The sequence below is a fragment of the Rhineura floridana genome, chromosome 12 (assembly GCF_030035675.1).
Source record: "Rhineura floridana isolate rRhiFlo1 chromosome 12, rRhiFlo1.hap2, whole genome shotgun sequence".
Lineage (NCBI taxonomy): Eukaryota > Metazoa > Chordata > Lepidosauria > Squamata > Rhineuridae > Rhineura > Rhineura floridana.
Genome location: NC_084491.1, coordinates 15,032,375 through 15,058,472, shown reverse-complemented (window position 1 = coordinate 15,058,472; position 26,098 = coordinate 15,032,375). Strand labels below are relative to the sequence as shown.

Below are 26,098 nucleotides of genomic sequence, written 5' to 3'. Positions count from 1 at the left end.
AATCTCCACTTGAACAATGAAGCTCGTTGGGTGATCTTGGGCTAGTCACTGCCTCTCAGCCTGACCTACCTCACAGGTTTGTTGTGAGGATAAAATGGAGAGGGAGAACCATGTACGCCACCTTGAGCTCCTTGGAGAAAAGGTGGGATATAAATGCAATAAATAAATAAATAAATAATTTTTTAAAAAAAATCTAAGCCTGATTACTTGATAACTAAAACAGAAAGCCGCACATGCTTCAGAGCATCTTGTTTAAAATTTACTGGTTTTGTGCGTGCGTGCGTGCGTGCGTGCGTGCGAGAGAATGCATGCCTGTAACTGTGTAAACAACAGGAGGAACTGGCACATATATGCGAGAAATGCATGGAAAGATGCAGATTAAGTAAGAGAGCTGCTCTGAGTATAAGCAAAGTATCCCTGCTGTTGGTATGAGGGCTTCTCACTATTTTTCTAGAGCTGTGGTTCCCAAGCCTTTCCCCCACAGACCACTTGGAAATTGCTGATGGCCTTGACAGATGCTTAATTCATGTTTCTGCCTGTTTCCTTGAGCCCATGACCCAAGGAAATTATTGGCTGGTCGCTAACCACAAAGTAGCTTTAAAACTGACAGATCCAGCTGGTCCAGATTTCGCTCCACTTATCTGAATCTTCTTTTGGCATAGGGCTGCCATCTCCCCCTCCATTGAAGCTCAGCTATAATAAAAAAATTGCTGTCATAGTAGTGACATAACGCCACATTTAAGGAAGCCTTCCTATACACCCAGTTAAATGTGTTAAAGCCTATAATTAGATTGCAGCTGATGGCTGCATGTCAGTGGGGCAGTGGAATCCACTCTGGGTTTCAGTCCAAATTTTCAAGGAACTGTCCAAAGTGCTGAAGCTTGGACTAAAACCCTGGGCGGATTCCACTGTCCCAACTGGCACGGAGCCACCAGCTGCCACTGGCTTCTACTGACTTTTACCCAAGGAATTCATGTTTAATTTAATATAGTAATACCGTAGTTAACAAAGTAGATGTATTTGTGGACATTACTTCTTCAACAGAAACTCTGGTACCGGAGGTAGGAATAACATGAAAAGAACAGAGATAGATGGTGGGGGCAGCTTCAACAGGGGCTTTAAGGAGTGCCTACCCAGCACCCATCCCCTCCCCCTCCTTCTCTTCTGAATCCTATTTATTTATTTATTTCATTTATAAACCGCCCTTAGCCAATGGCTCCCTGGGCGGTGTACAACATACAATAATAACAATAATCAACAAAAATCGCAAGATATAAAATACAGATACATAATAAGACCATCTAATGTTAAGGTAATTAAAACATTAAAATACATACAAATGAATTAAAATGCCTGGGAGAATAGGAAGGTTTTGGCCTGGCGCCGAAAGGATAACAGCGTATTGGATCCTTCCCTCCCCAGCCCTTGGAGAAAGATCACTTTAATGCAAAGCAAACACACTGTCTTGTCAGTTTCATCCTAGCAAAGCAAAGGCCCAGGCTTATCAGTTTATTGATAGCAAAGCAAAGACACAGGCTGGTCAGTTTCACCTTAAAGCAAAGGCTTAAAAGTTTAGCCATAGCATTGCAAAGCAAAGCTAGTCAGTTTCACCTTTAAAAAAAGTCTTCCTTGAAAGGCACTTGGTTACTGGAGGATTCATTAACTAAGGGAGTAATTAATGTATAAGGAAGCCATGGATATCTGTGTTTTCCCCACTCCTGCTGTGAAAAGTGTATATATTGCTGTTCTGAATATCCTGGGGTGAAAAGGGAGTGGGAATAGAATTGTACAATTGAGCCAGCATAGTATAGTGCAGGGATGGAGGAGCTTTTTCAGGCCAGGGGCCACATAACCCAAGTGGAAAACTGTCAGGGGCCACATTCTGGTAGTGGATGGGGACAGACTCAAAAGCAGGGCCCGAACCATTCACAGTCACACACCTGTAACATAAACACAATAGCAGAAACACATGCAAAGCTACTACCCATGGAAAGAAAGCACACAACCAATTCTTAGCAAGTCCACTTAAGTTTCACCTCTGGTTTTCTTCATAAGCTTGATTTTTAAGTGTAAAAGGAAAGAAGTTCTCCAGCACCCTTTATCTGTTCCTGACTGTGCCAAAGGCTTAAAGAACTCAGTGATCCCAGCAGAAAAAATGGGGGGGGGGACCCTCAATGAACAGCTGATCTGCACACCTTGCCTTACAGATATTTAAACTCTCAAACGTCAAACACATGGATGTCATTTTTGGAATGCAATCATAATTGCAAAATGGGTGACTTCTTGCAGATGTGAAAGGCAAGATGTGCAAGTTTGCACAGAAGATATTTCCCTATGATTGCAGCACAGCTCCTTGCAGATCTATCAGCAACTGCACATTTTTCACAACATCAAAGTCCTTTCTGCTTCCTGCTGAAAGCTGACCCAGAGGGCCAGGTGAAACCTAATTGTAGGCCACATACAGCCTGCAGGTCAGGGTTTTCCCACCTCTGGCATAGTGGGTAAGACAAACCAGGAATTCCTTGGCTCAGTTTGCTTCTGTCATGAACTCACTACCGTCTTAGGCAAGCCATTCTTCCTCAGCCTACCATTTGCAATACTGAGATAATAATAGTGCCCTACCTTATAGGGTTGTTGTAAGGATTACAAGATAATGGATGCAAAATGTACTGCCCATTTTAAAGTATCATTCAATTTTATTGTTATTGTTATTGTTATTATTGTTATTAAAGATTTGTATTATACTGTTATCTGATTTTAAATTAGGGGGATGATGAAGATGTAGAAGGATGACAGACATGTCTGGAACAGGAGGATGGATTTTGCAGGTTCCTAAAATATGAGGAAGATACCAGGTGCACATGTCTAGGGAGAGTGTTCAACAATTTAGGTGCCAACAGTGAAAAGGCTTGCCTGAATGTAGTCCTTTAACTGTATCATGACTGAACTGTGAAGGGCTGGTTTTCCCTAAAAGGCGTCCCTTTCAGTAGTGTAGTGGCAAATTTAGAAGTGTAGGGTCCCTTCATGCCATGCCCCCTCAGGCAGCCACACCCCACTCAGCACCCCCCCGTGGATTCACTGGTGCCATCAATCCAACCCCCCCCAGTACCATGGAGAAATGGCAGGAGAAGAGCCCACCCCCAGGCCAAACAACAGAGTGGAGGCCACAGCAACAGCCTCCCCAGCAGTGCCGGAGTGTGGAGGAGGAACAGGAAGAGAAGGCACCACACCATGGGGCAAGAGGCTGGGTTGGGCAAATATTTGCTTAATTCTGATCCCCTACAATCAGAACTAAGCAGATTTTTTTCCCTGCCCAGCCTGCAGCATGTCTCTTGCCCCATGGTGTGGTGCCTCCGCTTCCTGTTCCTCCCCCACATTCTGGCCCTGCTTGGAGAAGCTGTTCAGCGGTGGGGGGCTCTCCTGCCTGTTCCTTCTCCATGAAGGTGGGATGGAGGATTGGAGGGCCGCTGGAGAAAAAGTAACAAGAAGACATGCAGACTCATCCCAACAGGAAAGCAACGTGGTCTGTAAGATGCAATGCAAGCATGCACGAAGGCAGGAACATCCACAGAATTTAAGGGGCAGGTTTTACCATTGCTAATGTTAGCAGCAACAAATGCTGACCCAGTCAAAAGTCTCACATAAACTATAAATATTTCTTTTTTCACAATAGCTGCTGCCCAATGAAATCCACAGATGTATCATCAAGAGTCTGTTCCTACCTAAGGGATATTCTGCTCAACAGCAATTTGATTGTGGATCATGTGAGTATGTCAAAGAAGAATTTTGCTGATCTAAATTAAGGCAGTGGTTAAAAATACAGAAGTTATCCTGTACAATTCTTACTAAATGCACAGAAAGACAGAACACATATTGCCACGGGGAATTTCCCACACTCCTGTAATCTCTAATTCATAGACTATGCTAGTAAGTATTCTTTACTCACTGTTTTTCATGCATATTGCCCAAGGAAATTTCCAGCACTCCTGTAATCCCCAGTTCATGGACTAGCCAGTTAAGAGTTCTTTGCTCACTGTTCTTCATCATACCTAACCTTTAGGCAGGTTTTTAAAAAACAAATAGATGCCTTTTTGCTTTATCTGTTTGCTAAAAGCTATCATAAAAACATTGTCAGCAAATCAGAAGGATCCTATGGAAACAGCAAGTTCACTGATGCAAAGTATGTTGTCTGTCACTGAGCAATACTCCCTCCTGCAACCTACCACCAGAAACAATATCACAGGAGTGTAGTTATCTGGAGCCTTGAGGGGTGTTAGATGCCTTGTTTTGGGGGGAGCCAGGTCCCAGCACAGTCCCTATGTCTCCAGCATCCTATGAGCCAATCAACACGAAAGGGGAGTATGTTAGCCACTGAGAAGAGTCTTCTAACATGCTTCCTTGCTTTTCCTGCTGATTGGGGCCAATCAATGTGAAAGGAGGTGAGTCAGCCACTGAGAAGACTCTTTTCAGCAGCTAACATTCATGCTTATTGGGTCCTAGGGATGTCTGTTGTGGTTGAAGAAGGTATTAACAAGGTTCTCATTCTCAACCCAGCAGCAAAAGGCAGGGCCATGGCTGTGACTATCAAGAAGGAACCCTGTATTTCTGAATTTGCCACCACACTACCGCTTGATAAGGCAAGCCTACCATTGGGGGGAAGGGAGAGTTCACAGTGGGCTTGTTTATGTTGGGGTGGGGATGGTAGCTTTTTCCAGTCTTCTCCTGTTTTGTTTAATATCCCTCCCATTGATTCCTATCTTTGGGAAATTCATGACCCCATGATGGTTATGTTCTACCTTCACTGTTGGCAGCAGTATGCCCCTGAATGCCAGTTGCTGAGAATCATAAGCAGGGAGACAGTTGCTGCTGCTTGTAGACCTATAAAAATCTGCTTGGCCACCATGAGAACAGGATGCTGGACCGGATGGGCCTTTGGCCTGATCGAGCTGGGCTCTTCTTCATAGAATCATAGAACAGTAGAGTTGGAAGGGGCCTATAAGGCCATCAAGTCCAACCCCCTGCTCAATGCAGGAATCTTTTGCATTTATGCCAACTCCCAGACTGATGTCTACCACCCTTTTTGTGGGCATGCCGGGGAACAGAGGGGTTTAAATCCCATGGATCCAAGCCCTCCCTTGAAGCACCCTGGCATGTCTCAAGCATGAACCCTTTTTCTCTGGGTGCATGGCAATGGAGACTTCTGTGGCCACAACAAGGAACTCTCCGAAGGCAAACCTCCCTTTCCATCTACGGATCTCCCACTCCGTGGGTGGAGGGAGAAGGGATGGGCAGTGCTCATTTTGTGGTAAGTACCGGCATCTCTTTTTTGTTGCCCATAGCAGCTATTTTGTGCTGGCACTGGGGATGGGTGACTGTTGATTTTGGATTCTCGTAGTTACTTACTCTTCTAATCTTAAATTCAGTTCTCCACATTCCATATTAGTTTTCATTTACTCTACATAAAACTCCTCATGAACATTCAGCAGCATTGTAGTATGAATTTCTCCTAACATACACATTTTGTATGCAATTTTGCCCAATACATTCAGTTTTGCTAAGCAGTTTCCTCTAATATAATGCATTTTTAAACATTATTGTCACTAATGTTTACACTTTTATGCTCACTTTACCCTAACATATGCATTTTTGTACACGTTATTTGACTGGAAAACTTCATTGCAAAACTCAGAGAAGTGCAAGTTTCAAAGGAAGTCTGTATTTTGGCTCACATGCTGTTTCAGTAGGGATGAATTAGGCAGATTTGCCTTAAATGTGAACTGAATCTAATTTCTCCACCAACCCTAGGAGGGGTTCTGTCCTATGGTCCCTAAATATACTTAACTAAAATATACGCTACCATGTCAGGTTCAGGGTTCTTGTATTAATTTACAAGGCCTTTAACAACTTGGGTCCAAGATACCTCAAGGATAACCTGATCCTGTATAACCCTGCCTGATCACTGATGTCTTTGGGAGATTCACTGTTAATAATAATAATAAAATTTTATTTTTGAGTTGCCTATCTGTCCGGGTTAACGGACACTCTAGGCGACGTACAGTAATATAAAACACAATATACATATCAAAACAACAACATAATTAATCTAAAAACAACCTTCAGTTAATACAGCATAAAACTAATCCACCCCAACCCTGTAGGCCTGCCTGAATAGCCAGGTCTTAATGCTCGGCGAAAACTTATCAAGGAGGGAGCATGTCGAAGATCAAAAGGAAGGGAATTCCAGAGGGTGGTGGCCACAATCGAAAATGACCTCTCTCTGGTCCGCACCAGCCTAGCTGTTTTAACCGGTGGAACCGAGAGAAGGTCTTGTGAGGCTGATCTCGTCAGGCAGCATAATTGGTGATTCTGGAGGCGCTCCTTCAGATAAACTGGGCCGAAACCGTATAGGGTTTTAAAGGTCAACACCAACACCTTGAATTGGGCCCGGTAGACAACTGGTAGCCAGTGAAGGTCTATTAACACTGGAGTGATATGATCACAGCGACGGCTATGCTTGATCAAGTGCGCCGCCGCATTCTGTACCAGCTGTAGCTTCTGGACCGTCTTCAAGGGTAACCCCATGTAGAGCGCATTACAGTAGTCTAAGCGGGAGGAGACCAGGGCATGTATCACTCGTGGGAGCAGATGAACAGGAAGGTATGGTCGCAGTCTCTGTATCAGATGTAATTGATACCAAGCTGCCCGGCTCACTGGCAAAACCTGAGCCTCCATGGACAGCTGGGAGTCAAGGATGACCCCTAGGCTGCGGACCTGGTCCTTCAGGGGTAAACTCACCCCATTAAGCACCAGGTCTGTAATTCCCAACCTTCTTTTGTCTCCCACGAGCAGCACCTCGGTCTTGTCGGGGTTTAGTTTCAGCCTATTCTCTCCCATCCATCCACTTACGGATTCCAGGCACTTGGACATGGTATTCACAGCCAACTCTGGTGAGGACTTAAATGAGAGATAGAGCTGAGTGTCATCCGCATATTGGTGACACTGCAGCCCAAAATTCCTGATGATGGCCCCCAGCGGTTTCACATAGATGTTGAACAGCATGGAGGAGAGGATAGAACCCTGTGGCACTCCACAATTAAGAGGCCAAGGGTCTGAAACCTCATCCCCCAATGCCACCCATTGGTGCCTGTCTGAGAGACACTGTTAGTTGTCCCTGTGTGGCTCAGATGCATACCCATGTGTTCAGAAACTACAAATCAGCAATCTTAACAAAAAAAAAGTGGAGCAACCAGTTGCAAAACATTTCAACATCGAGGGTCACAGCCTGTTGGACTTTTCCATTACAGTGATAGAGATGCCAGCAGATCCAGCAGCATTGACTAAAAGGGAGAACTTTTGGATTTACTCTCTGGACACAATGGCACCACATGGCCTGAACCTGGTGGACAGTACCAGCACTACTTAATGTTTAATGTTAATTGTTCATCTTAATGTTTTAAATTTTCCTGTTATTTGAATCGGATTTTATTGTGACATGGTATTTTAACTCTGTTTTGTACACCGCCCGGAGAGCTACTAGCTATGGGCGGTTTAAAAATGAAATAAATAAATAAATAAATAATAATACTTAGCTTCTGCAAGTGAAGCCCCTCTGAGCATTCCATCCTCAAAGCTCTATAACTGCCACCTTGGTAACAGCATTTGTATGTTAGCAGCTGATAGAGGTGGAAGCCGAAACCAAAGGGAGGTTAAAAACTAACCACCAAATAGCATATGTTTACAGCTACTTTTACAAGCACTAGGACAGGCAGGACATATTACATCAAACAGAACATCACCTGCAGGTCCTGCAATATAGTTTACATCATTGAGTGCAAAAGACCAGGATGTCATATCCAATACGTAGGAAAGACCACAACTGACCTACGCACGCGCTTCAGGAACCACAAGTCGGCAATCTTGACAAAAAAAGTGGAGCAACCAGTTGCAAAGCATTTCAACATCGAGGGTCACAGCCTGTTGGACTTTTCCATAACAGCGATAGAGATGCCAGCAGATCCAGCAGCACTGACCAAAAGGGAGAACTTTTGGATTTACTCTCTGGACACATTGGCACCACATGGCCTGAACCTGGAGGACAGTACCACCACTACTTAGCTTCTGCAAATGAAGCCCCTCTGAGCATTCCCTCCTCAAAGCTCTATAACTGCCACCTTGGTAACAGCATTTGTATGTTGGCAGTTGATGAAAGCGGAAGCTGAAACGTTTTGGTAATACAATAAAAAGCTCTATTTTGTTAATCGCAATTACTGCATATAATACAATTACACACACACATATATATAACATACTATTGGATTGTGTTAGAGATGTTAATTGTGGGAAACACATATTATGACAATGAATATAGGTTGAAAATAGCCCGTTTAGCATGCTAGAAACAGGTGGTGGTTATTTTTTGACACATTGGCTGCCTCTGTGCTTATAACTAAGTAACTGATTTTCATGGTCCAAGGAAACCATCTGCAAATAACTTCCAAAGCATCTGCTATGCAGGATGTCTGCTGAGGCTGAACCTTAGGAAATGAATAGCTCCTTTTCTTACATCACACAGGTTCAAGCGGCAGTATCTAGGTTCAAGCAGCTTTGTGCCCTTTTCTCTACGCATTCTAGTAGCAAGTACAGGTGATATTCATCCACCCCTGAGCAGGACAAATGTTTCTTTTATGAGAAAAGATTGGTTCCGGATAGTCAGGTAAATTAATAGAGCTTGATAAAGAATAGGGAAATAGCCATCACACATAGAGTTGGAGGGGGGCCTAGTTTAGAGAAAGGGGAGTACGAGGAGGCATGATAGAGGTGTATCCGATTGTGCATGGTGTGGAGAAGGTGGATAGTGAGATAATTTTCTCCTTTTCTCATAAAATGGATGTCCAACAAAGCAGAATTTTGGAAGACTCAGAACAGATAAAAGGACATAAAAAGAGCCTGTTGGATCAGGGCACTGCCCCATCAAGTCCAGCACCCTCTTTTCACAGTGGCCAACCAGATGCCTATGAGAAGCCCACAAACAGGACCTGAGTTCAACAGCCATTCTCCCCTCCTAAGGATTCCAGCAACTGGTATTCAGAAGCATACTCCTTTCGGCAGTGAATGTATAAGAAAGCAGTTCCTCATACAGTATGCAGTTAAACTATGGAATTTGCTCCCACAAGAGGCAGCGATGGCCAGCAACTTGGATGGCTTTAAAAGAGGATGAGACAGATTCATGATGTGGATATTCTGCCTCTGCTGTTGGAGGCAGTATGCCTCTGAGTTCCATTTGCTGGGAATCACAAGTGCAGAGATGGCTGTCGCCCTCAGCTCTTGTTTATGACCTTTCCAGAATCATCTGGTTAGCCACTATAAGAACAGGAAGCAGGACTAGATGGAACTTTGATACAGCAGAGCTCTTATGTTCTTTGCTTTAAGACCCCCAGCAAGAGAGAGTCTACCACACCGCAAAGTAATTGGTTTCATTGCGGGCTAAGTAACAGTCATGGCTTCCCCCATTCCCAGAATTATCTGGGAAGAAAGGCTGTGTCCTGCCTGAACACCTTGAAATCAGACACAAACATGGAACTTAGAAAGATCCAGAGCTACTTGGTTTCAAGCAAGACTGTTCTCTTATGCGCCTTCAGATCATGTGTCTGAGGCTTTGTGGTTTCTGTGATGTTTCCTCCGGTTGTATATGCTTACTACATCAATGGTTTAGAACTGCTCCTAACCAGTTCTGTTTCGAGGCAAATATTCAAGATTAACTCTATTGTAGTCAGCAGTGCACTTAGTACACACTAATCTTTAATCCCTTTGTGGTGTGAATTGCAAATCTTTGTTTATGTTTGCTCAGCAATAGCAGCTTCTGAACTCAGACATAATAACATAAGGTGAGCCCTCCTGGATCAAACAAAAAGTACATCTGTTCCAGAATCCTGCTTCTTACAGTGGCCAGCCAGATGCAGAAGCAGTACTTGAAGGCAATATGACCATATGAAGGCAGGACATGAAGTATACAACCTATACATTTTCAGGAATGGGAGATATTCCCCAAAAGTAAAAATACATACAGAGAAGACCCCTGCCATAAATAAACCTATACTGGCATGATTTGCACATACCACTAACCCATTGTTTGCTTAACAAACCAAAGATTAACCATATGCTGTCCCACAGATATTCAAACAAACCATGGTGTATCTCTCCAACATTTGTTTTGTTTTGCAGTTGCTCAGACATGCCATTGTAGCCAGTGGTGGGAACCTCAGGCCTGGGTGCTAAATGCAGCCTTCCAGGCCTTTCTGTCTGGCTCTTGGAACTCTCTCCAGGCCGCACCCCTCATTGCCCCACTTCGCACCCCAAGTGTTTTTGTATAGCTATACTGTGTCCTTGAACTCTTGTTTGCTTGGATGGAGGACAGCAAGGGGTGTGTAGACTACTGTACAAAGGTACAATTTATATTCATTGCTCTACCCACTTTTGCATCTAGCTCTGTCCACCAATGGCATATGGCCCTTGGAAGATTGTCCAGAAAAGAATGTGGTCCTTGGGTAGCAAACTTTTCCCCACCCCTTTTGCAAGCCAACAAACCCTTCAGATTGTGAATTGTTAACAATAAACAAACTACTGTTAATCCACTGGGCACGATTCACACATAATACTAAATCATGGTTTAATAAACCATAGTTTAATGAACCATGGATTAGAGTTTCATGTGAACCAGAGTGTAGTTCTTAAGAAAGAGGAAGTGAAGGATTGGGAAGGAATTGTGAAGAAAGGAGGGAGGGATTGGAAAGGCAATGTGAGTCAATGCACATTCAAGACTTTTGGGTTTTGCTTCTGATGTGCACATGACCTTCTGCATTGTAAGACTTATGTAACTAGTTGAATAATGCTGCAATCCTCTACATATTTACCTGGAAGTAAGTCTCATTGAAGTCAGTGGTGCTTATTTCTGACATGCACTGGATCATACTGCTAGTGACTCAACATTTTCATACAGATGTGAGCATACCTCCAGATGCACATCACGATATTTTTATGCATCTTCCTCACTGAACAGTTCAAAAGACAAACACAAGCCAACAAGTACCCGCAATTCACACAAATAAGATTAAAAATATTCTGCTACAAAAATTAAAATTAAGCTGTACCGAATATAGTGCTGATTATGAGTCAGATACTGCTTGCAAATACCTGTCCTCAAAGAGAGCTGGGTAAGAACTGTTTTTAAAATCTAATGACTATAACAAAGAAGAACATTACAGGCAGTAGGCAAATGATAAAAGACATTGGTTACACTGAATTTCAAACAAATGTGCTGTTACAGCTCATAACTCCACAGCTATTTGGAAGAACAGAAGATCAGTCCAGAGGGAACACAGCTGACAGCAAGCCGACAGAAGCTCACAAGCCCTGGGGAAGGGCAAGCAATCAAAGAGGAGGGACCATAGAACATTCTGTTCAGGTTACAAGCCGTTCTTCCCACCAAACTTGTCTTCCTGGAGGTCAACAATACTGCTACACAACATGATCTCCAGAATGAACTCTCAGACATGCAGTTCACCCTCACAATGATACCATTTCAAAACACCAAATCATAGAGTTCAGAGGTACCTAAAGCTCATCTAGTCCAACAACCTGCTGATGCGGAAATCCACTGCTACAGTATCCCTGATAGGTAGCCATTCAGCTTAAACTCCTCTAATAACAGAGAGTCCATCACCTCCCAAGGCAATCTATTCCACTGCCAAACAGCATATACCATTAGGAAGTCCCCTTTCTTGTAATTTTAACCCATTGGATGAGTCCTACCCTCTGGAGCAACAGAAAACAAACGTGCTCCATCACCTATGTGACAACTTTTCAAATGTTTGGCAATAGCTATCATGAAAGACCCTCAATATTAATCCACAGTTTCTGTTCTATAAGTTTTTATCTGTTTAAGTCACTTTGAGACTTTTTCTTTTCTTATTATTGTTGTTGTCATTGTTATTATTATTATTTTGAGCCCACATGATAAACCATTCAGATGAAGACACTTGCACACACAGCCATAACTAAACCACTAGCCATGAAATAAAAAGCATATGGATATTACATGTTAGGAGAATTCCACCACACATCAAGTGCAGTGTGATCGCATCTTTGGGATTTCTCAACCTGCCAAGTGATAAAGGAGAACTGCACTGTACATCAGTTGATGGAATACAGGGAAATGGATGACATAATAGTCAGCTACATCCACCCAACTGTACTTGAAAAGGAGGACATTTAAAAAGGAGCTGCCCCAGGAGCTGCCAGCAGGAAGGAGTGACACTGTGCATGTTGCTGCACTTGCTGGGAGGGAAAAGGTGAGGATGAGGTCATAGGGAGGTCAGTGCCACTGTGCCCACACCATGCCGACCTCTCCACCTTGCCCATCCCTATCCCTTCTGGTAAGCCTGCAACATGGGTGACAGGAGACCAAGTGCATAGTGGAACCCCTCCCTGTCAGCTGCTCCTGATCTCCCTGCAGTATGGAATGTCTTCTACAAGAGCAGGTCCAGAAAAGCCTGTAACATGAGCATTTGGTGCTGGTCCCATCAGCACCAGCCAGCATTCATGCATCACATACTCCTGCTTCCAGGGCATTTTTAGATCCATTTTCAGTGAGTACATCACATGCTCCAAGAGGCTAGAAAAAGGGTTTTTTAAATAAATACATAAATAAATAAATGTCTATGACAGCCCTCATACCCCCTCATAAAGATGCAAGTACCAGATTGTCTGGACCAGTAGTCTAGATTAGGGATTCTCAATTACTTTGCTCAGTCTACATTTAGAACCACCCTGACCCACACTTCCCAGACAAATAAATGGATCACAATGCAGTTATCCTTTGTTTTCTCTTTATCTTTGTTTTCTGAACTTTGTGGTACTGTTCTCAGCTCAAAAAACAAAAGTGTATACCACAGTGTTATGAATCACTTGGAGATCTTCAGGTAACAAGCTGCTTCTGCTGCTGCTGCTGCTACTGCTACTACTACTACTAATAATATCACCAAAAAGCATATAAAATGACTATTTTAGGGTAATATGTGTACCCAAAATGTGAATTTTCATGAGTTTCTTTTTTAATTGCAGAAAGATGCAGAAATGGGATGAAACATAGGCCAGAAACTGACTATCTATCTATTCCTAGTCTAGACTCAGTAAAACTTTATACGTTTACTAGTCACCTTCTTTGAGAGTATCGGACATGTCCAAGCACCCACACACCCATTTCTCATGACATTTGCTAGAAGATGCTCTGAACATTACCTCAATCTGAGGGCTTGTTGTAATTTCTCTGCCATCACGGGAGTAATGGGTCTCAGTATAGTCTTTGGAAAAAAGATCCCTGGAAAGAATACAATGGTTTTGTTATTCAAGCCAGAAATTAAGTTGGGCCAGAAATAATTACATAATAAGCCTTCAATTATATTTCCCCAATGGCACTGTATGCATCAGAGTAGGATATCAAAGGATAGGGGTGGGCATTTAACCTCCATGGTACATACTTAAATAAAAGGAAAGGGGATCATAGCTGTTTAAAAAGCAGACACACATACATCTCATCTGATTCTGGGGCTGTCAACTTTTTTTTCCAGCCCATGGGTACTTTTATAAATTGCACAAACTGTCACAGGCACCCCACAACCAAAATCACACTGCAACCTAGGGCCCATCTGCACTACACATTTAAAGCAGTTTCATACCACTTTAAAGAATCATGGCTTCCCCCAAAGAATCCCAGGGACTGCAGTTTGTGAAGGGTGTTAGAAGACCCCTGTTCCCCTCAAGAGCTACAATTCCCAAAGTGGTTTAATAATCAATCCCTCTTCCCCAGGAATCTCTGGGAATTGTAGCTCTCTGGGGAGAATAGGAGACTTTCTACAAATCTCAACATCCTTAAACTACATTTCCCAGGATTCTTTGGGGAAAGCCATCACTGTTTAAAAGGCATAATATTGCTTTAAATGTGGAGTACAGATGGGCCCCTGTTCTACTGGCTACAATAGAAAGCTGCTTTCAAGTCCAATTTGGGGGGAGGGGACCCTACTGTTGCCAAGGAAGGTCTCTCCAGGCACATATGTGCCCATGGGCACCACATTAGTGGTGACCCCGTGACAGAAAGACAAAAATGGTACTTGTATATGTATTTTTAAAAAGGCATCTATACCCCACCTTTCTTCCATCACAGAGCCCATATGGTGTTCATATGGTTCCCAAGCAGTCTCCCATCCAGACACTAACCAGACCCAGACCTGCTTAGCTTCAGCAAGGTAGTGGGCTGATGTGCCTTCAAACCATCCTTTGGTTTGTTACCTTGTGGCCCATACATAATAATAATGCTTAGTACTTTTAGAGTGACAGTACGTATAACATCAGGTAGTTCAGATTCCCCCCTCCCCCCAAAAAAAGAATTGGAAGAATTGTGAGAGTGATTGTAAGGTCACGGCCCCTAGCCATGGTCCCATCCACTGCACCCAGTGGCCCCATCCACCACTTCTTGTGCATTTGGATGGCATGTGAAGGGGCTCTACGTGCATACTACTATACATGTGTAGTGCTCTTCCATGTGATGGGAGTGGTGAGGCCACAAATGCTGCATGTCATGGGCAGCCCAGCTCTGGTGTCCCTGCAATCCCCTTTTCACATTCTTACACATAGCACTCTACCAAGCTGAATGTCAAAGTTGCTGCTTTTTCTAGTTGATTCTGGTTCCATCCTTAAAAAAAAAAAAAGATATTGGCTTTATTTGATGGTCTGTAATGTTTCAGATTAGTTTATCTCCCTTGTAATTCGCTTTGAGAGTTGTTCAGCTGATAAAATGGGGTCACATTCAGATATGCAATTAGGACCATGTCATGTGGAATACTTCTGTTCAGGGCTGCAGCCAGTCCATTCTTTTACTCTCTGTTCTTCACTCTTTTTGTCAACCATCAGTCAGCATTTTGTGCACACTGAGGATGCTCAGTCCTAACTAGATTATTGGGTGATAGTGGAGATTATGGAAGTAAGTGAATCCCTTTTTTTTTCCCCTACCAAAAGCTCCTGGCCCTATTTTTCTGCAATTTGGCAAATTTAATCCACACTGTTCCTGTAAATTTCATCCACTTTGGCCTCAAGGGGAAAGTTATAGCTGTTTCTAGATTCCCCGTTATATTGAATGGGGGAAACACAGAGCTTCATTTTACACAGAATGGCTCAGAAGCTGAATTATAGATCAAAGGTGCACAGAGCAACTCAGAAACAGATTGGAATATTTTAAAAAATGCACAGATACAAGGCAAATCTTGGGATCTGTGCACAGTCCTAGCAGTTCCCCTTTAGATGCAGCAGAGCACATCAGGTTGTTACTGCAGGTCATTAGTGTAGGTGGGAAATAATTTCATTTTAATGCATGCCTACTGCCCAGTACTGAAACAGAGCTATTAAAAAGAAAAAAGCCAATCCCTGGCCAGTCCAGTAAGGGAGGGGGTAGCAAAAAACCTGTTGACCTGGTTAGTTATTATGCAGATACTGTCTAAGTAGCAACTCTATTTATGATTATCTTTATTAATATCTTGATTTACAGTTCAAGCTGAGGACCTCTTAACAGGACTGAAATTCTATGCTAGCAAAGAATCAGTTAAAAAAAGAAAAGAAAAGAAAAAAGGTCTGGAATAGTTTTTGGTCACTTCCCCCTTATGGCTTGCATGAGTACATGAACACTGCAGGGTTAACATTTATAAAGCACTCTTAGAAAACAATATACAAATTACTGGGGTTTCTATGGAGCAGGCACACATACTGTTTTAAATCCATACAATATTTCCTAGCCATCCTGGTTGAGGGCTGTATGTGTGTGTAGAGCAAAGGAGCGGGCAGACCTCAGTTGAAAGAACATAAGAGGAGCCTACTTCAATCAGAGCAAAGGCCTATCTAGTCCAATATTCTGTACCCACTGATGTAAGTGCAACAGCAGGGATCATTCACTTTGTACCTTAAGGGTTAATTCTGTCAGCATTAATGTCAGCTGACCAGGGGCGGAGGAGGCGTTTCTTAGCAACCAGGCAGAGTGGTATGTTCTTCACTGAGGTAGCATATGCTCTGATTGGCAGAGGGTGGTTTTCCTTTGCATGTTTGCTTGGTTGTATCTTTCCCTGCTAGATACAACAAATGAAGGCCTTGCTCCTTTCTCCTCTAAGTAAACACTGTTTTTGTTCACTTTGCTCAGTAAAGTGTCATCAGGATTTTTCTTTCTGTCTTCATTATTTAAATGACTTTCTAACACCTACAGTGGACAATCAGATGACTCTGGGCAGCCCACAAGCTTGACATGAAAGCAAAATTCCTCTTCCACTCATGATTGTCAGCAACTTGTATTCAGAGGCTTGCTGCCTCTGATCCCGGAGATAAAGAGCTATTAGCCATGATATATATTATTACTTTATCCTCCACAATTTTTTTTAATCCCTTTTTAAAGCAGCCAGGAAAGCTGATTTTAATAAACTCAGAATAATTGTAAGTACGGTTCCATGGCAAGCAACCCTAATGAGAAAAGGAGTCCAAGATGGGTGGGAGTTTCTAAAAAAGGAAATTCTAAAAGCGCAATGGCAAGCAATTCCAACAAGGAAAAAAAAGGGGGGGGGACAACAGAAGAAGCCAATATGGCTTCACACAAAGCTTAGAGATGACCTGAAAACAAAAAAGGACACATACAGGAAGTGGAAAGAAGGCCAGGCCACAAAGAAAGAGTATAGGCAGGTATCACGGAATTGCAGGGATGGTGTCAGGAAGGCTAAAGCTGAGAATGAGCTGAGGTTAGTGAGGGATGCTAAAAGCAACAAAAAAGCTTTCTTCAGGTATGTCCATAGTAAAAGACAGAGAAAAGAAAAGTTAGCACAGCTACTCAGTGAGGACGGCAAAATGATAACAGATGACAAAGAAAAGGCAGAAGTGCTCAATTCCTACTTTGGCTCAGTCTTCTCCCAAAAAAGGATCTGTGACCCTCCCGGGAAACAGGAAGTAGAAGGGGCAGGATTGGAGCTTGAGATTGATAGACAAATGGTCAAGGAATACCTAATCACTTTGAATGAGTTCAAATCTCCAGGGCCCGATAAACTGCATCCTAGAGTATTGAAGGAACTGGCTGAAGAACTCTCAGAACTGCTTTCTATTATCTTTGTGAAATCATGGAGTGAAGTGTTGGATGACTGGAGGAGAGCTAATGTTGTCCCTATCTTCAAAAAAGGCAAAAAGGAGGAACTGGGGGACTACAAACCAGTCAGCCTAACATCAATCCCTGGAAAAACTCTGGAGCAGATTATAAAGCAGTCAATCTGTAAGCACCTTGAAAACAATGCAGTGATTACTAGGAGCCAACATGGATTTATGAAGAACAAATCCTGCCAAACTAATCTTATCTCTTGTAGACTGTGGGAATGCTTTGGACATAATATATCTCGACTTCAGCAAAGCTTTTGACAAAGTGCCCCATGATATTCTGATGAGCAAGCTAGCTAAATGTGGACTGGATGGAACAACTATCAGGTGGATCCACAGTTGGCTCCAGAATCAGGATTCTTTTCAATTTGTGCAGCCTGAGGATGTGGACAGGATCCTTGGAGAGGTGAGAGCCACCATATGTCTGCTGGACCCTTGCCCTTCCTGGCTTATAAAAAAGGCCAGAGAGGGACTGGCTGAGTGGGTGAAAGGAGTGGTCAACACCTCCTTACAACAAGGCAGAATTCCAAGGTGCCTAAAGGAGGTGGTTGTGAGACCTTTATTGAAAAAACCTTCCCTGGACCCCTTAAACATGGAGAACTACCGGCCAGTGTCCAATATTCCATTCTTGGGTAAGGTAATAGAGCGTGTGGTGGCCTTCCAGCTCCAGAGATTCCTGGATGAAATAGAGTATCTAGATCCATTTCAATCTGGTTTCAGGCCTGGGTATGGGACGGAGACGGCTTTGGTCGCCTTGGTGGATGACCTACGCAGAAAACTGGACAGGGGGAGTGTGTCCCTGTTGGTTCTGCTGGACCTCTCAGCAGCTTTCGATACCATCGACCATGGTATCCTCCTGGACCGCCTAGCTGGGATGGGACTTGGGGGCACTGTTTTGCAGTGGCTCCAGTCATTCCTGGAGGGGCGAACCCAGAAGGTGGTACTGGAGGACTCCTGTTCGACTCCTTGGCCATTGGCTTGTGGAGTCCCTCAGGGTTCAGTTTTGTCCCCTATGTTATTTAACATCTACATGAAACCACTGGGAGAGGTTGTTCGGGCGTTTGGAGTTCAGTGCCACCAGTATGCTGATGACACCCAACTCTATTTCTCCTTTCCACCTTCTGCCAAGGAAGCTGTCTTAGTTTTAAACCGGTGTCTGACATCAGTTGTGGATTGGATGAGGATGAACAAATTGAGGCTTAATCCAGACAAGACAGAGGTGCTCCTGGTCAGTCGTAAGGCAGATCAGGGAATAGGGATACAGCCTGTGCTGGATGGGGTTATACTCCCCCTGAAGACACAGGTTTGCAGTTTGGGTGTCCTCCTGGACTCAGCTTTAAATTTGGATTCCCAGGTTTCTGCAGTGGCCAGGAGGGCTTTTGCACATTTGAGATTAGTGCGCCAACTGTGCCCGTTCCTTGACCCGTCTGATCTGGCCACGGTGACACATGCCTTAGTCACATCCTGTTTAGATTACTGTAACATGCTCTACGTGGGGCTGCCTCTGAAGACTGCTCGGAAACTTCAGCTGGTACAACATGCTGCAGCCAGAATGCTAACTGGGGCTGATTACAGGGACCATACAACTCCCTGCTAAAAAAGCTCCACTGGCTGCCAGTTTGTTTCCGGACACAATTCAAAGTGCTGGTGTTGACCTATAAAGCCCTACATGGCTTGGGTCCAGGCTATTTGTCAGACTGTATCGCCCTCTATGTGCCTGCCCGGGCCCTGAGATCTTCAGGAGAGGCCCTTCTTTCAATACCTTCATCCGCACAAGTACAACTGGTGAGGATACGAGATAGGGCCTTCTCGGTGGCTGCCCCTAGGCTTTGGAATTCCCTCCCTAAGGAGATAAGAATGGCCTCTTCCCTGAAGTCCTTTCGTCGACAGGTAAAAACTATCTTATTTCAGCAAGCCTTTGATTCCGAAGGCGGCTAAGGATAGGCCCAAAAGGAGGTCATATTGCTCTTGCTTGTTTATTTTTTTAATTATTCTGATTTTATGAGTATAGTTTTTAATTATCAGAAACAGTTTAATGCTATTTTAAATTAGAGTTCATTTTTTAATTATATCTGTCTATATTTATTTACTTATGTATTATATGCTTTTAACTTTGGTAGGTTTTAATTGTATCTGTTTTTTATCTGGAAGCCGCCGTGAGTTCCAATTTGGAAAAACGGTGGGGTATAAATAAAGTTAATAAATAAATAAATAAATAAATAAATCATACTCAAAGAGTGCTTATCAATGGTTCCTTCTCAAACTGGGTGGAAGTAACGAGTGGGGTACCACAGGGCTCAGTCCTGGGCCCAGTGCCCAGTGCTCTTCAACATTTTTATTAACGACTTGGATAAGGCGGTACAGAGCATGCTTATCAAATTTGCAGATGATACAAAATTGGGGGGCACAGCTAATACCGTGGAAGATAGAAAGAAAATTCAAAGGGACCTTGATAGGCTGGAGCATTGGACTGAAAACAACAGAATGAAATTCAACAGGGATAAATGCAAAGTTCTACACTTAGGAAAAAGAAACCAAATGCACAGTTATAAGATATACTTGGCTCAGCAATACGACATGTGAGAAGGATCTTGGAATTGTTGTTGATCACAAGCTGAATATGAGCCAACAGTGTGATGTGGCTGCAGAAAAGGCAAATGCTATATTAGGGTGCATTAACAGAAGTATAGTTTCCAAATTGCATGAAGTATTAGTTCCCCTCTATTCAGCACTGCTTAGGCCTCATCTTGAATACTGCATCCAGTTCTGGTCTCCGCACTTCAAGAAGGATGTAGACAAACTGGAACAGGTTCAGAGGAGGGCAACAATGATGATCAGGGGACTAGAAACCAAGCCCTATGAGGAGAGACTGAAACAACTGGGCATGTTTTGCCTGGAGAAGAGAAGACTGAGGGGAGATATGATAGCACTCTTCAAGTACATGAAAGGTTATCAAACAGAGGAGGGCCGGGATCTCTTCTCAATCATCCCAGAGTGCAGGACACGGAATAATGGGCTCAAGTTGCAGGAAGCCAGATTTTGACTGGACATCAGGAAAAACTTCCTAACTGTTAGAGCCATACGTCAATGGAAACAATTACCTAGAGAGGTAGTGGGCTCTCTGACACTGGAGGCATTCAAGAGGCAGCTGGACAGCCATCTGTCGGGAATGCTTTGATTTGGATTCCTGCATTGCCTTGATGGCTTTATAGGTCCCTTCCAACTCTACTGTTCTATGATTCTAAGTTGGCTGCCATCACTACTTTTGGGGGTTTTAATCCAATGTGTGAAGATATACTGCCTTCTGTCTGCCCTGAATCTCCCGCCATTTGTTTGATGGCCCTGAATTCTAGCACTATGGAAGGCAGGTTTGCATGGCCTTCCCTATGGTCCACCAATATGTTTTAAAGGCACGAAGCAAGTGCGGATCTCAGAATCTTAAGGCATAACGTAAAAATGACAAAATGGGGGGAAGTACAAATAACAGGGGAGGGTGGGGAAGGAAGAAACTCCAGATGTTTGTAAAGATGTGCTCCAGGGACATGTTTCAGAATACTACTTTGGAGGCACATTTTCTTTCACTCTTTCCCCTAGTCAGTGGAGGCTGGTCCATGAGGGCAAATGGGACTCTCCATGCCTCTTATAATGTCTAGTTTAGCCCCGACTGTAACTGAGACTTCCCCCCCAAATAGTAACAACTGTAGGGAAAATATATCGCCCATTATTTTCAGTCACTTAGTAGACGTTAAGAGAACTGCTGGTCTAACTTACTTATTTTTTTCTAAGTGAAGGATCATCTTCTCTCCATTCACTTTAATTTCATACTGTACAGCATCTTCATACTTGGCCTGCATTTGAAAAGTGTTAGAGTGTGGATGAGTAGCTGCTGATTAGAGAAGTTTTATAAACAACAGCACAGAAACAAAAGAAAACCCTACTATATCATCCTGATAATTCAACTGCTTATAAACACTGTTGGGTTACAGAACTAAGCCCAATTCACTCAGCTCAGAGGTTCCCATACTGTGGCCCATGCACCACCAGTGGTCCATGAGCTTCATTCAGGTGGTCCATGGCATGTTGTTGTTGTTATTTATTCAATTTATATCCCACCATTTCTCCCAGTAAGAGCCCATGGCAGCAAACAAAAGCGCTAAAAACACTTTAACACATCATAAAAAAACCTTTAACATATATTAAAACAAAACAACCAGTAAAAACATATTAAAACAAAACATCTTTAAAAACATTTTAAAGCTTTAAAAACATTTTTAAAGCTTTAAAAACATCTATATATATATATATATATATATATATATATATATATATATATATATATATATATATAAAAGGTTTAAAAACATATTTAAAAACAATTTCAACACAGACTGGGATAAGATCTCTACTTAAAAGGCTTGTTGAAAGAGGAAAGTCTTCAGTAGGCACTGAAAAGATAACAGCGATGGTGCTTGTCTAATATTTAAGGACAAGGAACTCCAAAGGGTTGGTGCCACAATACTAAAGGTCCGTTTCCTATGTTGTGCAGAATAGACCTCCTGATAAGATGGTATCTGCAGGAGACCCTCACCTGCAGAGCTCAGTGATTGGCTGGATATATAAGGGGTAAGACAATCTTTCAGGTATCCTGGTTCCAAGCTGCATAGGGCTTTGTACACCAAAGCCAGAACTTTGAACCTGGCCTTGTAGCTAATGGGCAGCCAGTGCAATTCTTTCAGCAGCAGGGTGACATGTTGGCGATATCCTGCTCCAGTGAGCAGGCTCGCTGCTGTATTTTGCACCAGTTGCAGCTTCCAGACCAACCTCAAGGGTAGCCCTACATAGAGCGAGCTGTTCACATTAAATAGTAATATTGGTTTTCAACAGTGTTTTTATTGCTTTTTTTATTTCTTACATTGCATTTCATTAATTTATTAATTTTATTTCTTATATTATGTTCTATTAAATACAATATAAGAAATACAAGAAGTGATTGATTGATTGATTGATTGATTGATTGATTACATTTGTATACCGCCCCATAGCCAAAGCTCTCTGGGTGGTTTACAACAATTAAAAACATTAAAAACAAATATCCAAATTTAAAAACACATTTTTTAAAAAGCAATTTAAAAACACATGCTAAAATGCCTGGGAGAAGAGGAAAGTCTTGACCTCACACAACATCTAGCATGGCACATTACAATTGCTGCAACAGGGTTAAAAAAAATAGGTAAGTGGTTGGTCAAGACCATTCCGCAGTTTTCAAGTGATCTGTGTGAGGGAAAAGGTAGGAAACCACTCTTTTAAATGGTTTCATTTGCACCTTGAAGACCACAGTAAAGTCTTGGGCCCAGGAAGCTGCAACATACTTGTAGCACATCCTGGCAAGCTGGGAACCATAGAGACTCAATTTTCTCCTTTTTTCCTCTCTCTCTTTTCCTTTCCTACTTCCTGTATCCAGCAAGTCCTAATTTCATTTTTATTTTTAATACAGCTCTTTGGCACATTATTTTTTAAAAAACTTCAAAATCCCTTCAACAACAGCCAATGGAAATAGGCACACTGCATCCTTTTCCTTTGTGCTGATGGAAACAAAATAACTAGATCACGGCTCAGCTGAGGAGCAGACAAAAGTAGGGGGTGTGGTGACAGACAACACACAGAAAAGAACTTCACAACACATGTAAAAGAAAACCCCACCCATACAACACACTTCAATGCACAGGCACTAGGGAAACATGCAATTTTTGTTGGATTTTTTCCATCCCTGCCCTAATTTCCATGGATCTGGAAAATCCAAATTAAATGGGGAGAAAGTGCAGGCTGCCACTTGGAAGAGGGCAATGTTATCCGTACAAAGCAAAAAGCAAACAAACAATTGACATGCGATGCTTTGAATTCATCTTAAACTGCTGTGTGTACACACTCAAAGAGGCATTTTTCTTACATTTTGGTGAGAGTTCTGACTTCCTCCAACATCTCTTTTGTGCAATTTATGGATTTTTTGTGGATACACCACATCATAGTCTTTCACCCCAGGAAGCTCCTTCGTTGAGTTCCCTTCATTCAGGAGAGAGAAAGGGGAAAAGTTAGCTTTGTTATGTAATTCCCCTTTCCCCACATGATTTAGTTGTCATTCAGTAATCAAACAGGAACTTGTTTCCTACTAAAATGAAACGTAGCTACATAAAACAACTCTCTCTCCACACAACTTTCTTTTGTACAGTTTGTTTGTTCAGTGGTTTGTTTAATGGCCTTTGACAGCTGGTGGGTACTAATAAATGCATATCCTTGCTGGATGCAGAAGGAAACAATTTGGCAGTTTGAATGAAGCCAGCAAAAAGTATCAACATAACAACAGCCCTGCTGGGTCAAGCCAAAAGCCCATCTAGTCCAGCATCCTGTTCTCACAGTGGCCAATAGATGCCTAGGGGAGCCCACAAGTAGGACCTGAGTACAATATCCCTAGTTGCAATTGCCAGTGACTGGTACGCAGAGACATGCTGTCCCCAACTGTGACATCTAAGGCTAACATCCTATGTACACTTACATAAGTAAGTCCCATTGAACGTAGTAGATGACATTCAATACTAGTCCTACTCAGAGTAGACCCACTGAAGTTAATGTACATGACTAACTTAGGTTCATTAATATCAGTGGATCTCCTCTGTGTAGGACTTTGTTGTTGTTGTTATGTGCCTTCAAGTCGATTATGACTTATGGCCACCCTATGCATCAGTGACCTCCAAGAGCATCTGTCACGAACCACCCTGTTCAGATCTTGTAAGTTCAGGTCTGCGGCTTCCTTTATGGAATCAATCCATCTCTCCTTTGGCCTTCCTCTTTTTCTACTCCCTTCTGTCTTTTCTAGTGAATCCTGTCTTCTCATTATGTGTCCAAAGTATGATAGCCTACAACTAAGTAGGATTTACTTTTGAGTAAATATAGGATTATGCCTTACGTTTTGCAACTGGCTAACAAGATGTAATCTGCAGGAGACTCTGCTTGCTGTTAATTTGGGGGGAACTTATCATGCCTTAAAGGTCAGGCGTGTCTAGGAACTGAGCAGGAACCGCAAGCAGTCTCTCTTGTGGTGTGGGTTTTTGAGATGATATTTACTGAGACCTGTTGAAGACACCACAGGAGCCACTGATGCCGGCAGGCACCATGTTGGTGACTGCTGCTTTAGACACTATATCACTCTGGATACAGAAGGGCTCCTGGGACACCATCCCCAGACCTGAAGACTCCCTGAGTCCCAGGAAAATAATCTTCTCCCTTTGGAGTAGGTCAGTTAACTTAATAATTCAGCTTATTGCATTTATTTATCACTTCATTCAACCAAAAGAAGTCCTAAAGTGATACTCAAGAGAAGTCAAATACAAAATTACTTTTATTTCAAATATTATTATTATATTTATTTGTTGCTTACTACATAAAGTTTTGTCTAAAAAAAAATCTCATATAACATTTAAAACACATCACAATAAACAATACAAATATACAAACTTTATAGAAATAGTGATAAGAGCAATGCAAATATCCTTTGGATTGTGCTGTAAATGTGAAAGAACTGTACTAGCTGTTGCAGTGTTCAAGCTAGATCTGACACCAGGTTTGAGGAGACCTTTACAGATTGTTCTCTAGTGGGTCTTCTCCTATGTGGGTGAGTCCTAGCAGGCTTACTTTACAGCAGCAGTGGCAGTCACCCTGCGATCAGCACTGGGCGGCTGGGTCTGGAAGCTGCCATTTTAATTCCCCCAGTGCCCTGGAGAAATGCTACACCGAGAGCACTGGGTTGTGATCAACTAAGTCCTACTCAGAATAGACCCACTGGAATTAATGAAATTTTGTTAGTTATGTCTACTGAATCTACTCTGAGCAGGGCTAGCACTGAATACCACTCACTGTGAGGAATTAAAATTGTGGCTCTTAGACCCAGCATGATGATCAGGGTGATGTGTGTGGGGGAGATTAGTGTTCGTATTATACTGCATTAGTTGCTTGTTAATCGCTTGTTGCTTGTTACCTGAAGCTCCCCAAGCAACTTACAACACATTTGAAACATTAATATAAATATATTATGTCACAGAACAGAACAAAATAATCCCCATAATAGCCTTAGGAAACTTTGGCAGCACAATAGTAACAAAACAGCATCATTTTAGTTTGCCAAGAAAAAAGAAGGAGAACATTAGTCGTAGGTCCTGGCAGTTGCGTGAGGATGCCATGTTCTGATGCCACACTTGTTTCAAAGGGTGGATTTGTTTATTTTATTTTATTATACTTGTATACCGCCCCATAGCCGAAGCTCTCTGGGCGGTTTGCAGTAACTAAAAACATTTAAACAAATACAATTTAAAACAGATTTTATAAAAACAATTTAGAACACAATTTAAAAATTTAAACAGTATAAAACACATGCTAAAATGCCTGGAAGAAGAGGAAAGTCTTGACATAGCGCCGAAAAGATAATGGTGTTGGCGCCAGGCGCACCTCGTCAAGATAATCATTCCATAATTTGCTTTTTCTGACAACCTCTTCTTGGGATCAGATTTCCAAGGCCTTTCCCCCCTATTTTTATCTTTTTGCACTTGAAAACAAAACTCAGACTAAAGGAAGCAGAACTTACAAAGTAAATAATTTCCAGGCTTTATCACAAGATTTCCTGCAAGAATCACTTTTAACTGCTCAGTCATTATGGTAAATAAGTCATTACCTCACAGTGGTCACTGTTAGCCTAAGGGCAATCTCAGTCTCCTGCTTCAAAAGTATTTAACTCATTCTTTCAAGGAAATACGCTCCACAAACTTTCCAGCCACTTGCCCATAGATTCATTCTCCAAGTTTTTGCCAATGCCTTCTTCTTAACT

General features: G+C 42.5%; 1 protein-coding gene across 2 annotated transcripts in view; it reads right to left on the bottom strand.

The window, feature by feature from the left end:
• LOC133368291 (zinc metalloproteinase-disintegrin-like NaMP) overlaps window positions 1–26,098 on the bottom strand; it is a 111,048-nt gene that overhangs the window by 66,937 nt on the left and 18,013 nt on the right. Inside the window, exons 1-4 of one of the 2 annotated variants that reach the window (XM_061592335.1) lie at window positions 25,946–26,017; window positions 23,174–23,286; window positions 20,998–21,074; window positions 13,297–13,375 (exon numbers count right to left, since the gene is read on the bottom strand). In XM_061592335.1, the coding sequence (XP_061448319.1) occupies window positions 13,297–13,375; window positions 20,998–21,023 (105 nt within the window). In that variant the 5' untranslated portion in view covers window positions 21,024–21,074; window positions 23,174–23,286; window positions 25,946–26,017. Of the gene's footprint in view, window positions 1–13,296; window positions 13,376–20,997; window positions 21,075–23,173; window positions 23,287–25,945; window positions 26,018–26,098 lie in introns of those variants that run through there. The other variant, XM_061592334.1, reaches the window with a different exon arrangement.